Consider the following 15,525-nt stretch of genomic DNA (forward strand, 5'->3'; position numbering starts at 1 on the left):
TGTAATCCTCTGAGATTGTCCCAGGAATTCAGAGCAAATATCCTGAAGCAATGGATAGGGGAATGAATGCTGCCTAATCTTCAAGTTTAGCCAAAAGCTCAACGAAAGGTGCTGCATCTCTCTTTTCTGCTAGAAAAATACACGGTTCACCTTGCATGCCTGCACTTAATCCACATTCTGTTTTTACACCCCCCTTCCATGCCTAGGTGACCCTCTGTCCTCTTTCTTTAGAAAAAAAGATTTACGTTATTTTTATTGCAAACTCAGATATACAGAGAGGAGGAGAGACAGAGCGGAAGGTCTTCCATCTGTTAATTCACTCCCCAAGTGACCACCATGGTTGGAGCTGCATCGATCTGAAGCCAGGAGCCTGGAGACTTCCAGGTCTCCCAGGAGGGTGTAGGGTCCCAAGGCTTTGGGCTGTCTTCCACTGCTTTCCTAGGTCACAAGCAGGGAGCTGGGTGGGAAGCAGGGCTGCTGGGATTAGAATCAGCACCCATATGGGAACCTGGTATATTCAAGGCAAGAACTTAAAGCACTAGGCTACAGTGCCGGGCATGAACCTCTGTCTTTAAAAATCTTTTACTGTCAATAATGTTTGGCTGATGATCATGAGTTAGTAACCCATGTATGTGATTATTGGTGTTGTGCATCAAGCCCCCCATTGTTGGACAGCAAACAAACTGGCACAATTACTAAATCAGTTATTCTCTTGTGTAACAGAAAAACCAGCTGTAGTGGAATCAAGGTTAAATCGTGTCTAAAACAGTTTTGACAGCTTGTCCTGGAGAAAAATTTAATAGCAAAAAAAAAGTTCCCACATATCACAGCCTTTAAAATGCAAGAAACAGGTAATGTTTTCCTGAGTCTGTCATATTTAAATAACAATATTGTTTGATATTTGAATAAAATCATGTGGTGTTAGTCATTCTCTCTGGGCTCATTTTATACAATAAATAATATTCAGATTCACCCATGCTGTTGTAAATAATGTGAATTCAAATTTTTACATCTCATTAGCATTCTACTACTTATTTATACAGTTTTGTATCCATTCATTCATCTCATTTGAATATTAACTTGATTATTTTGCTACTTGTGCACAGAATTATAATAAACATGAGCTAAACTTTATCAGATTTATTTAACTTCATTTTAATAAATATATAGACAAAATTGGGAGTGATGGTTCATGGGACAATATTATTTTTATTTTTCAAAGAAAGTTAAATATTCTTATGACAGTAGTTCGGACAACCAATGTAAAATGCACAGATTTTTTTGAGAACCTGAATTCAGTAATAAACAAAAAGGAAAATATTCTAATAGTCTCTCATAAGCATTTAAGAAATTAACTTCTTCATCAAAAACTTAATAGATCACCAAAGGCATAGATTTTTTTATTTATAACATCTATTAAGCTAAAAAAAATAATACCTCAATAACACATTTTTTCAGAACATAGAGTAGGAAAAATCTTTTCCACTTATTTCAACAGACAAACTATGTAGAAGAAAAAAATCAATGGTATAGTAGTAATAGTTTCACTTAACTAATATGCAACAAATGAAATGCATAAGTCTTTTTATTTCAAACAAATATTAATCCTGATGTATTATTATCTTTCACTGTCCCTATGGGGCAGCATTGTGACTTCAGAAACCAATCCTCCTCCTATGGCACTGGTATCCCATGTGGGCGCTGATTCCTGACTCAACTGCTTCATTTCTGATCCAGCTTCCAGCTTTAATATAGTTACTTTAACATAGAGAATTATTGTAATATAATTAATCTTACAAATAAGTGGTATGAACTGGAGGACAAGTTTAATCAATTAGTTCAGGACCAGAAAATATGGTCCAAATGATCTCATTCACAGTTTTACGACAATTGAATAGACACAAGTTGGACACAGAGTATCAAGTTTGGAGATATAAGTTTTAGTACCTATTGCACAGTATGTTGAGTGTAATTAATATTTCTGTAGATTCAAACTTATTGTGAATATGTTTTAAATGTTCTTTCTTCAAGCAATAAATATGTGAGAGGATAGTCATGTAAATTTAACAAGCTGTATTTCATCATTCCATATTGAATACAAATAAAAGAATATATTATAAATCATCTGTTTACAAATGATAACAATGGAATAAAAAATAAATCTTAAAATGTCAGTGCATTTATGTGGAAAGAATAATCGTGTCCAAGTATTTCACTTACTTTTGTTATTTAGACATGTTTTGTGTTTGTCTCAGTATGTTTCTACATGTATGTGCCAATCATCTCAATTGCCACCACTCATGGCACTGCTCTGAAATCTCTTGCACAATAACATGCATTTTATACATTAAGATCATGGCATACTGATAGGAAAATAAATCATTAAAAGACACTAACAACACCCACATAGACAGGAAACATGTAACTTGGTTTCTCTAACTTCTAACCTGTCCACAAGCATTGTTTATGTTATATCATTATTTTAATCAATGCAAGTTATATTTTAACTATTTGTTTAAATTTTCCTTGAATATAAGCATGGGAATCAAAAGAAAGGGAAAAGTGGGCAGAAAGCATTGTATTTCACCAGAATGCCTGGGACATGTGTTTTAGTTCTTTTGCTATTACAGCCGAGTTTTCACTTCAATCCTGTGAATTGTGGAAAGGTGCTGGTGTGGCCCATGGAGTACAGTCATTGGATGAATATGAAGACAATCCTGGATGCTCTTGTCCAGCGAGGTCATGCAGTAACCGTTCTGAGATCTTCAGCTTCTATTTTAATTGAACCCAGCAATGAGTCAGGAATTGTATTTGAAACTTTTCCTTCACCTTCCACTAAAGATGAAATGGAAGCTTTTTTCCTGAATTCAATTAATACAATGATATATGATGTGTCAAGAGATGCGTATTGGGAATATTTTCCACTAATGCAAGAATCAATTTTAGAATATTCTAACATGCATGAAAGTTCCTGCAAAGAAGTGGTTTTCAACAAGAAAATCATGGCAAAACTTCAAGCTTCAAAGTTTGAGATTGTTCTTGCAGACACCATTGCCCCCTGTGGGGAGCTGCTGGCTGAGCTCCTGGAAATCCCCCTCGTGTACAGTGTCCGCTTCACTCCTGGCTACACGTATGAGAAGTACAGTGGAGGACTTCTATTTCCTCCATCCTATGTGCCTGTCATTATGTCCGATTTAAGTGGTCAAATGACATTCACTGAGAGGGTAAAAAATATGCTGTTCATGCTTTATTTTGACTTTTGGTTCCAGACATTTAATAATAAGAGATGGAGTCAATTTTACAGTGAAGCACTAGGTATGTCTTGCATTGGGGTTCTTCAAAGAAATCTTGGGTTTCCAATGATTTTGTAGGTGAGAATGGAGGAATTAAATATCAAAAGAGTGTATCTGTTAAAGGCAAAATAATGAGATAATAGAAAATTTAATTAGTCTTACAAATGTTATGGAAAGGCATATTTTACAGAGTCAACTAGAAACCAGGGTTCATTACTTGAATATTTAGATGTCACAGTTATGCATGAAGCATTGAGTATCATCTAAAACAATGTCAATGTTATGATACTTTTACTGTTAGAGAAATTTAGTGGAAGATTGAATTATATTATCATTATATTATTATATTATCAATCACAGATTGACCTATTTAATACATTTCAGGCAAAACTAACTTTGTTGTCACATTGAAATAATATTTTACTGTATAGATCTGTTGCTTCATCCAAAACCAAAATGTTTTCCATATTGCTAAAAGAGCTATTCTTGTTTGGGAAGGACTGTATTGCTTCCAGAAGGAATTTCTGCAAATAATTTCTTCATATTCCTTCATTAATTTCTTAGAAAGTATATGTGCAAGGTCTGAAATTTTATGAAAATATAAACATATATGTAATTAATCCATATTTTAAAATTTATCTCTCCATATTTCAAAATAAAGGTGAATATGAATTTCGCTTTACAAAATTTAACAAAAATCTGTGATATTTGCAAATATTTCCATATAAATTTTATTATAAGTATATAATATTAAGCTACTAACGTAAATCACAAATAGGAGTAAGCGAAAAATACAAAACTAATCCAAGAATAAAACAGCCAATACCTCCCCCACAAGCAAAACAAAACAAACAAAAAACACTTCACAGAGCACTTCAAAAATAGATCCTCTAACCTCTGTAAAATGTACTGTCTACCTACTTCTTGCATGCTTTGTTCATAATTACTATAGGACTTCTTTATTCTACAGCTAAAACGGTGGTTTTCATTCAATCTACTACTGTTGTAATTTTAAAGAGGAAAAGGACATGTTTAATTATATAGTATCCTATTTTAATTGTAAGATCTGTGCCTATTCTGTTGATGTGAGTGATCTGGTAGCTTGTGTCAAACAGAAATCAATGCTTGTTATATTTTTCTATGTTATGTATACACAGCATTTGTTCTGTCAATATATAGACTCTATGTATCTTTGCATCATCCCGTGAGTGTACATGATAAACTTTATGTAACAATTCTTTCACTACCATACATTTTCCCAATGTTTCCTTCATTCAGGGAGACCTGTTACATTATCTGAGTTGATGGGGAAAGCTGAAATATGGCTCATTCGAAGTTACTGGGATTTGGAGTTTCCTCGCCCACTACTGCCAAACTTTTATTTTGTTGGTGGGCTGCACTGCAAAGCTGCCCAACCTCTGCCCAAGGTAAATATGTTCCTGTTTGCTTTCTTTCTATGCTTAGCTTTTTCTGGGGTAAATGACTCTGCATTCTTTACTTAGAGCACCTGATTTATAAGGAGAGATAGTGGAAATGGGGAAAAAAATGCTCTTCCAGGCAGAAATTCATGAGAGGACTCTACAAAGAACATAAAATATTTGAATTAGAAGATAATGAAAATTTCCATGAACTTATTGAAATTATCTCAAATATTTATATGACATAACATGTATACAGATGTCATTACCATTATGGAATAACAAAATATTTAGGAGACTCAGAGTGAAATTATTTTACTTAAGATATTACTTATTCAATGCATAATAAATTATTGACTATGAGTTCAATTTCTAAGTAAAAATTACTAGGATACAAAAGAAGTAATTGCTGGAAATGTAGAGTACTAATGTAGACACTGTTTGCCCTCTCCCCCATATCTTACATGGTCTTTGGGAACACAGGCAATAAAAATCCTGTGAAAGTTTTGAGAAAGGAAAACTGCATTGTTAAAATTTATTCTGAGAGGTCCCAGAAACTCCCACAGTTGGTGACAATAATGGATACTTGAGTGATATCCATGGAAATGTTAATGATGAAGGGAGAATAAGATAGAGAAAGACAAACAGGTAAAGAAACAAAAGTGTGCTATAGAAGTTGATTGGTCTGCTTTTGCTGAAGTGGCCATATGGTAGAAAAAAATTTAAAGCAGTGTAAAGTAAATCACAAATATTTTGGTATGGAACCAGCAAAAATTAATTGAGTTAGGGTAGAATCAGATTTCCTTTAGGCAAAAAAATTAATCAATTAGAATCCCTCAAGATATAGTCCCTGCATTTGATTGCAGAGGTAGCCTGTGGAAAAAGCATTAAAGAGGTGGTTGTAAGAGCTCAGGATATGGAATGAACTAGATGAGAATGACATTCATTGAGCTGATTATTCATGGCTTTTTAATAAAAATATCACCTCACGTAGTGTTATATGGAAAAATGGTTAGTACAGAAAAAAAATAACTGAAAGAAATCCAAACATTCTATCAAAACCAAGGCATTACTGTGTTAATTGCAACTCTAGTCACAATAGCTAAGTAAAATGTCCTATTTCTCTGTCCTTTAAAGAATGGGTAAAGAAAATACAACACATCTACACGACAGAGCACTGCTCAGCTAGGGAAGTGCTGAAAACCTGTGATTTGCCATTCATTAGATAGGACTAGAGGCAGACCATGCTAAACAAAAACAGGGCAGTTTCAGAAAGACAAAACTTATTATTTCATTCATATGCATAATCCAGCAAAATTAATATTACAGAAGTTAGAAAAGTTATTGTTTTAGTTTAGAGAGAACAATGGAAAGGTTAATCAACATGTGGAAAAGTGAATTAAGAGGAATTACACTGTAGCTATTTGGTTTGAAAAATTGGTTTCCATTGCATAGTAGGGTGAATACAAATAATACTAACATTCTAAATGTTTTATTTAAAAAGCTGGGAGAACAAAGGATTTTTTCAACTTAAAGAAGTAATAAAGTGTTTTGTAAGATATTTTCCTCACCTGTAGATAACGGCCACTTTTAACACTGCTAGGAGAAAAGCAGCCAATTGATGGTGGGCATACTGGGGCTGATTAATGCCAAATTTCAGTTAACTATGTTAGGATGCCAGCAGAACTGCTGGAATGTAACATCCATCGGCAGGTTTGTGGGCCAGACCTGAAGGTTGTCTAGGTTGGCCAGTCCACATAACACACTGGGATGAGAGCAAAAGCCAGAACATGATGCAGGCCAGGTAGGATTGCACCACGACACCAGCCAGTTCACATGACTGCTGGTTCTGAGTGTGGGCCAGATTGGGCTAGGTTGCTGCACACACTGGCAAGGGTTGGGACTGTGGCAGTCCAGTCCAGGTAGGACTCTAGCTTGCATCACCTGGTCACCTGGTATTTGGGCTGGCTCTACTGATTGGCTGTCCTGGGTTAGGTGCACTGACATGAAAGAAAGCCAGAATGAGTGTGTGTTAGCTGGGCTAAGCCCAGCGGAAGCTGACAAGTGCCAGCTTTGAGTACATCTCAAGTCAGGCTGGACCACAGTACCATTTGGCAGACACATAATTGGGACTGGGAGTGGGTCTAGCAAACAAAGGTGGGGAACTCTACTGCTGGGCTAAGGCTCCCACTAATGGGCATGAGAATCAGAGCTAGAAGACATGCCAGGCTGGTCAAGGTGACAATACCCATTGGCCTACATGTGTGCTATATCTGGAAGCAGATTAGATTGAGCTGATCTGAGGAGCAACAGCCATGGGTGTGCATGAGAACCAGATGAGATGCTGGATGCACAGGATCAGACTGCAGAATCTGCAAAAACCAAAATTATGTCGTTGCATGGTATGCGTGAAGACTGGGTCTGTGTCAAGCTGGGCTGGGCTAAATTGAAACACCCATCAGTTTACAAGAGAGGTAGGGCTGGGGGGTGGGGTGGGGGAGGGTGGGGCGGGGTGGGGGAGGGTGGGGCAAGATTGACCAGGCAGTTGCATCCACCAGTATGTAGTGTATATTGGCTTACTCCAAACAACTTGCCTTTTTATTGGTTATCAAATGCCCAGAGAGTGCCTGTCCTGTTTAGAAATGAAAATTTTACAGATCTAAGATTACATCATGGTACTTAAAAATGTTTTCAGTCTTTGGCTTTAGCAGATATTAGGCACAGAAAAATAACTACAATGTGCAAAGTCAACTATAGCAGCTGTGTATAAATCAAAATCACTGAAAGTAACCTAAACACAATATTAAAGAACGATTAAATAATTTTGTATGTATAATCACATCAATTGTTTTAACACAAGGTCAAAATCACAATTGTTTTAATAGAAATTTAATAGGAGGTTTATTTGGAACCAAGGAAGATAAATAAAAACATTTTTCTCCAATAAAAGAAGCAAGATTACTATTCTCATCACATGCATCTTATAATATATATAGGGCATTAAGGTTCAGTTTTACCAGCAAAAAGAAATGTGGGATATGGCTAGCACAGCAATTTGACTAAACTAACACAAATAATGGGTAAACAGGAATGTTTGATCAGTTAGGCATCTTACCATAACCACCACTGCAGTGATATCTAAGAAGCCTTGATTTCCTCTTCTTACTTGACTACATCAGCCCTTGTACATCAGTGTTTGATATCCTGGTGACCTATTGAGATGGAACTAATTCTTTCTTCACAGGAGATGGAAGACTTTGTGCAGAGCTCAGGAGAAGAAGGATTTGTGGTGTTTTCTCTGGGTTCAATGATCAGTAACATGACAGAAGAGAGGGCCAATGTGATTGCATCAGCTCTTGCCCAGCTTCCACAAAAGGTCAGAAAATGTGTCTTAATGTTGGACAGCTACTCAATGAGTGTCTTAAATTCTCCAGAAGGACTGATTAAAGAAACTATCTGGGAAAGCTAAGCTATAATGGAAACAGATTTATTTCTGATGTTAGTATAAAAACACCTCTCTGTATGTAGTATAATAATAGAACAGAAGTGGCTTTTAAGTGGAAAATATGTTTGACTTTAGAATCAACTCAGAAAATGACATATTTACTAGGGTTAGTGTGAGGTTTCCTTATCATGACATCACAGTCAGTGACATACTGATCACCAAATTCTTCAGTGTCACTTTGATTTTTCTGGTCCACCACACTTATTGATGCCATCTTATGCATTAAATGTGTTATGAGAATTCAGATAAATTGCAATTAATGAGTGAATGGATACAATCATGTTAAGTAGGTTTCACAAAAGGAAAAAGCAAAGACAAACAAACAAACAAATGAAAATCTCTAATACTTGCAGTCTTGATAGTCCAAGAAACCCCTAATAATACCCTTCTTGCATAGGTCCTCTCAAAGTGAAATTCCAGAATCTATACTAATAAAGAAAAAAATAGAGTTATGCAGGAGGAACTCCAACTGTGTTTGAAGCAGGAATATATATGAGATAGGGTAGCATTGGGTCTTCCTTGAAGACAGACCCAATGCATCCTAATATGTGGTGCCATAGTACTACACTCCTAGCCCATTATATTAGTACATTCCCAGAATGCAGGGGTTATAGGAAGGATCCATTAGCTATGACTACTAAGGGAAGAGGTTCAGAGACACTCCTGTATGATTTACAAAAGACATTAATTTTTGATACATGTGAGATAATTTTGATATTTAAGTAGTTATGAACTACTTTTTAGTTTTGCATTTAATGTAGAGTTCAAATATTATCCTAAACATATTTCTCTGACACTACAATTATAATTAATTTTCAAAGTGAAGATAACTTTGAAGTTTACAAGTCAGTAGTTTATTTTATTATTGGACATGTTAATGATCTGATTATAGCACTAGTCAGCAGTTTTTGGTGTCACTGCTAGTTACTGCATCACAGAAATGTTACTAGACATTTGAAAAATTACAACGTTTGTAGTTTTTGTTTTAGACACCAAATGAACTCTGATAACACCCCATATTAAAGTTGTTCAACTCAGAAATAATGCTCTTAATTCATTTTAAAATAACACGTAAATGGTCAGTATTGTGGCTCAGCAGGTTGTTTGTATTACAGTTTCCATTATCCCCTGTCATAGATTTTCTGCTGGAGTTAATCCTCTGCATCCAACCGCATATCCAGTTTTATCAATTTGTAGGCAGTAGCTCAGGTGTGGTTCCCACTCTTAACCTGTGTGTCTAACACAGAGTTATTGGTTTCAATCTATCTTAACCACCATCTGTTTCAGGCTTTTGCTAAACAAACCAGCCCATGGATTCATTCTGAATCCATCTCTCTCTCTCTCTCTCTCTCTCTCTCTCTCTCTCTCTCTCTCTCTCTCTCTCTCTCTCTCTCTCTCTCTTCTCACACACACACTCACACACCCCAGACACATATACACATATACTTTTCTCTGTTTCTCTCTCTCTACCTCTGTGTGTGTCTATTTTTTTTCTCCCTCATTTCAATTTATATTAAATTAAATAAGCAAACTAAATAAGTCACTTTAACTTTTTCCTGAATTAGTACTCAGGAAGTTGCAATAAAAACATATTAAATCTAGTCCTAACCTGAATTAGTTTATCACACATAATTTATTACATGAATTGAAGGAACAAGCAATGAAGCATACTTGTACTTTATGATTGCTAGTGAAAACAGTTAACATCACACTTGGAAGATGAGACCAACATCCTAATTCATGCATTTCAATATGTATATTAATTATAATGAGATACTCTGCTTGGCAGGAAATTGTGGCAGCTTAGAAATTCCTTAAACACTTGCTTTTGTCATGCTTCATCTTATTGGACCAAGGTAGATTATGTGAAGTCTCATTATTATGTTCCATGTCTGTTTGAATGTAAAATTACACAGAAAATATTTACATTCTGCTTACCTCATTGAGCATTTTTTTTACTTGATCTCTTTCCTCTTTTCCCTCTCTTTCATGTGCAAAGCACTTAACTATGTGACCTCTCAACATCCTCAAAATTCTAAGATACACTGATCTAAAATCCAACCATAAATGTTTATTTTCTTTCTATAATAGGTTATTTGGCGATTTGAGGGCAAGAAACCAAATACCTTAGGAAATAACACCCAGCTCTATAAGTGGATCCCTCAAAATGACCTTCTTGGTAAGCAAAATGAAAAAAAAAAGTGCTGAAACCATGAATAATATCCAATCAGGAGAGTTGACCAGCAGCAAACTGTTTGCCCACTTATTACGGAATAATACAGAAATCAAAACAAATGGCTTGATTTTGATTTCCATTCCTAGGGTGATACAATGAAGAAATACAGAAAATACTTCATTATGCACAAATTCTTAATATCCAGTAGTCTTATTTTAAGTGAGATTAATCACACTGAGAATTTCACACTAATTTTCTGATGGAAGGGCACTTGAATAGAGATTAAGATTTCACTTGGGACATTTGCATCATTAATTTTGTTCAAGTTTGATCTCCACATCTGCTTCTAATTTTCTGCTAATGTGCATCAAGGGGAGTAGCAAATGACGTCGCTTATCCTGTGGTCAATTTTATCAATACTCATGCCCTTGACTGAGTTCTTGGATCCTGACTGTGTCTTGCCTAGTCCCAGGTTTGAAGGAATTTGGAAAATGATTATCTCTTTTATCTCTTTTTTCTATATGTCTCACTCATTCTCTCCCTGCTTGTCAGATAAACTGTTAAAAATACTAATTACTAACTGCATTTCTCTGTTTCCAATTTCAGTCACTACATTTGTATTATCTCATTGTATAAAGGATTCCAAATGACCTTGAGTTAAAAAAAATCCACATTGTATTATGAAATACTCCGTACTTCTGTAGATTCAAAATCTTTATGATGAAATAAGAATGAATTTGAACATGACATATTATTGTTTGCTTTTATGAGTACAGTACCATGGTCATTCCACATCATGCTGTGCTATAACTACACATTAGCCACAATGGCTGCATTGTTCAAGAGAAATTCTAATATGAACTAGAACTCCTGACAAATACAATCTTACTTTTCTGGAAAATGTATCCTTTTGTCAGTCCTACCTGCTAATATTATTTTCAGTGATTAGGTTTCAAGTCACACAGCACCTTTTCATGTGCTCTTTAATGATCTCTCTATGGGATATAACTGTCTTTTCCTCTTGATCTCAAGGCAATGTGCATGCAGCTTCATTTCTGTTCATAATCTGCTATCAAGAGAGCACTACCCCATTGAGTGCCTCCAATTATGTTCAGTATTTTTTTGTTGCTCAGACACATCATTATTAACTTTATTGAGATTCTGTCTATTTCAGGTCATCCCAAAGCCAAAGCTTTTGTCACTCATGGTGGAGCCAATGGCATCTATGAAGCAATCCACCATGGTGTCCCTATGGTGGGCCTTCCTTTGTTCGGGGAGCAATATGATAACCTTGCCCATATGAAGGCCAAAGGAGCTGCTGTTAGACTGGACTGGAAAACCATGTCAAGTACAGAATTGTTTAATGCCTTGAAGACAGTCATTAATGATCCTTTGTGAGTATAATTTTACAAAAATCTAAATAGTATTTAATATATGCACTCCCCTAGTGATTCTGAAAAGACACAGTGTGTTGTGTACAATTCTGGTAATGTTGGGAAACAATAATTTCCTGACTTGGAAGATATACAAAATAAACTAGTAATTCACTTGAAATGCATAAGTTTGATTGTTTTTCTTATTTTTATTTGAAAGGCAGATTTACAAAGAGAAGAAGAGATAAAGAAGGTCTTTCATCTGATGGTTTGCTCTCTAAACGGTTGCAATGGCCAGAGCTGAGGTGATCTGATGTCAGGAGCTAGGAGCCTCTCCAAATCTCACACCTGGACGCTTGGTCTCAATGGCTTTTGCTGTTGTCTGCTGCTTTCCCATGCCATAAACAGAGAGTTGGATCAGAAGTTGAGCAATCAGGACAGGAAACTTTACCTGTAAGGGTTGAAAGTGCCATACATGGAGAATTAGCCTGTTGATACATGGAACCAGCCAAGTTGAAATATGTTTCCTCAATATTCAAAATATTTGTATAAGAAATACTCAAATCATTTGGCTAAATTATTAATTCAATTAAGTAATTAGCACTGTGTTTTATAGCAATAGTGCTTGGGATGCATTTGATTCCACTTATCAAATACTTACAGCAGTGTAAATGTAGAATTTTCTTTCTGAATGAATCATGAAATATGATAGTTAGGTTTAAAGAAGCATTAAGCTTCAAAGTTCAATAGCTGTTGTTCATTCTAATGAGCTTAATGAGAAGCACATTTTTTTCTTTATTTACAAACAATTTGTCTTCATGTTTGCAATTTTATTAAATTTTAATAGATGTAATGATAAGGAGTAAGGAGGGTTTCTTATAGCCAATTAAAATAGTATTATGTATAACACATTGTACTAGCTTTTAGCATATGTAAGTGATATGCTCTTTAGCACAAAGTTAGTTTTGTAACTGTTCTTATCTGACTATAATACTGTAATAATATTGAAGAATAATAGTGAGCTGGGAATGAGGAGATGAGAAAGCAAGGGGGAGGGAAAACAGTAATACATACAAGATATTACAAATTAATTTTTAAAACAGGTAATTAAAAGAAAGACAAAAACAAAAGAAAATAAAAATAAACCAAAATAAAACCTTTGTGCATAAATTTCTAAAATTCTTGAAGTATTTCTCTTGAAAGGAGTTTTCCAACTGTAATATTAAAATAACTTCAATGAAGTTAGTCTCTTTGAAGCTTCCTAAAAGTATTCACATGGGCCCAGCACAATAGCTTAGTGGCTTAATCCTTGCCTTAAAACATCTAAGAATCCATAAGGGTACCAGTTAGTGTCTCGGCTGTTCCACTTCCCATCTAGCTTCCTGCTTGTGTCCTGGGAAAGCAGTAGAAGATGACTGAAGGCCTTGGGACCCGGCACCCATGTGGGAGACCTGGAAAAAGTTCCTGGTTCCTGGCTTTGGATTGGCTCAGGTCTGACCTTGCGGCCACTTGGGGAGTGAATCAGCAGATGGAAGATATTTCTCTCTGTTTCCTCTTGTCTCTGTAAATCTGTCTTTCCAATAAAAGTAAATGAATATTGGAAGAAAGAAAGGAAAGGAATGAAAAAGAAGGAAGGAAGGAAGGAAGGAAGGAAGGAAGGAAGGAAGGAAGGAAGGAAGGAAGGAAGGAAAGAAGGAAAGAAAAATAAGTGTTCAGGTACCATGCTATTGTAGTTTATGATTTGAACTTGGTAAGCCACATTGCTAAAAACATCACTTACCTTCCAAATTAGTTCTCAATAGTCTCAACAATAGTCACAAAGTTAACTTCATTGAGAATATCCCCAGCACAGAAATCACAAAGCTAACAAGAATAATTATAATAGAAAGCACTAGGTGTTGGTTTAGTATATGAAAAGAATAAAACAAATGTTCAACAGATTGTGAATCAGACAAGTGAGGATCAGGTAATTTAGGTGATGATGCTTGCCAATCAATTTGAGAATGAACATGTAACAGTTGAGGTACATACTAAAAGGGAAAGTAAGACTCAGTGAAGGACTACAAAACATGCCAATTCAAATGTTAATGTACTAATTAATGAATAAGTTTAATAAAACACTTGACTGAGAACCACTCTACAAATTTTGATCACATATTTCAGAACTTTGTCATGGATTTGCCTCCTTTGTCTAAATTTCGACACTAACAGCAACTTATTGCATCAGGTTGAAAAGCCTTTCTTACAGAATCTTTATAACTTTTCATATCAAATGAGGGTTTTTAAGCAGTTGTTGTCACTTTTGGTTTGGTCTTCCATAAGAATTATCTGATTCCAAAATATAGGTTTTACTATTAGCAAGATTATTCTCTTCCATCTTCTCTCAACTCAACCATAACCTAGGGCATTCAACAAATTCCAACCCAGAAACTTGATTTCTCTGATGTTTGCTGAAAAAAATGTATTTTTCCTACCCTTTTACGTACATTCATCTTTACCATCTGCATAAATGCATCATATGTCCTTTTTTCTGATACATTCTATCAAGTTATGTTTACCAATTTCCCTTCAGCTATAAAGACAATGTCATGAAGTTGTCAAGAATTCACCATGATCAGCCCATGAAGCCCCTGGACCGAGCTGTCTTCTGGATCGAGCATGTCATGCGCCACAAGGGAGCCAAACACCTGCGGGTTGCAGCCCACGACCTCACCTGGTACCAGTACTACTCTCTGGATGTGATGGGATTCCTGCTGGTCTGTGTGACAATCATTTCTTATCTTGTCATAAAATTTTGCATGTTTAGTTATCAACAGATTGCTATGAGTGGAAAGAAAAAAAAGCGAGATTAGAAAGTTTTTTTCCAAATATGAGGCTAGTAGCCCTGATCGTGAGGTTATGCCGTTAATCCAACCATTAGGAATGCAAATGTGTCAAGCTTGCCTTCAATAGTTTATGAGTTGAATGCCTTCCAGATGTGTCAAAATATCATCGACTTGAACACAGTGCCATTAAGCAGAATGTATGTGTCCTTCCCAAAGTGAACTACAGCCAGATCCATTTTATGGGTGGTAAGAAAGATTTTACCTACAGAAAACTGATTCCATGTTAAATAAACTCAACTTCCACTAGGACAACTTAAAATCAAGTAAAAGTGACTATGATTTTCAATGTCAAGAAATGGGAAAATGAGGTAGTAATGAAAGTGAGCCAAAAGGATTTCCTCAAACTTATATCAAAGAAAAACTGAAGTTGGAAAGTGCTAAACTTGATTTGGTATGGTATGCTATAAAAGGTAGCATTATAGTTTTTGCAGGATTTAGGTTTCTTGAGCAAAGAATAAACAGGAAAATTGGAACCACCAGTTACAGATCTAACACATGAACCCACTGGAAGTGGGCAATGAGCTAACACCGATGAAGGCTGTTGCATGTGTCTTAGCAAATGTTTGAGCTATATAAAGTCACTGTGCATTTTTTTCATGAAATAAAAACATATAATCATGCAACCTTTTTTGTTTGGACTCAGATATTGCATATATCCCTACTTTACATCACATCTGAATCTACAACATAGTTAACACAGTCCGTTAGGAAGAAGAAAGGCTTTTTTCCATGTGAGACTTATTTCAGAGTTCCAATTTTCCTTCATTTGAGTCTGTTTCCCCTTAGTTTTGGATAGTATCATGGTCCAGAAAATTGCTCCATTATACATAGAATGTATGGCTAAAAGATTTACTACCTCCTACAAGAAGATATCC

The 15,525-nt window shown here is 35.5% G+C and overlaps 1 protein-coding gene across 1 annotated transcript; it reads left to right on the plus strand.

Annotated features, from left to right (window-relative positions):
- The first annotated feature begins 2,591 nt into the window (after positions 1-2,591).
- LOC101527508 (UDP-glucuronosyltransferase 2B16-like) lies at positions 2,592-14,617 on the plus strand. Its single transcript, XM_004596211.2, has 6 exons — positions 2,592-3,315; positions 4,572-4,720; positions 7,956-8,087; positions 10,308-10,395; positions 11,567-11,786; positions 14,338-14,617. Exons 1-6 carry the CDS (start codon positions 2,592-2,594, stop codon positions 14,615-14,617), a joined length of 1,593 nt encoding a protein of 530 aa, XP_004596268.2.
- The last annotated feature ends 908 nt before the right edge of the window (positions 14,618-15,525 follow it).

The sequence above is a fragment of the Ochotona princeps genome, chromosome 7 (assembly GCF_030435755.1).
Source record: "Ochotona princeps isolate mOchPri1 chromosome 7, mOchPri1.hap1, whole genome shotgun sequence".
NCBI classification, from domain to species: domain Eukaryota; kingdom Metazoa; phylum Chordata; class Mammalia; order Lagomorpha; family Ochotonidae; genus Ochotona; species Ochotona princeps.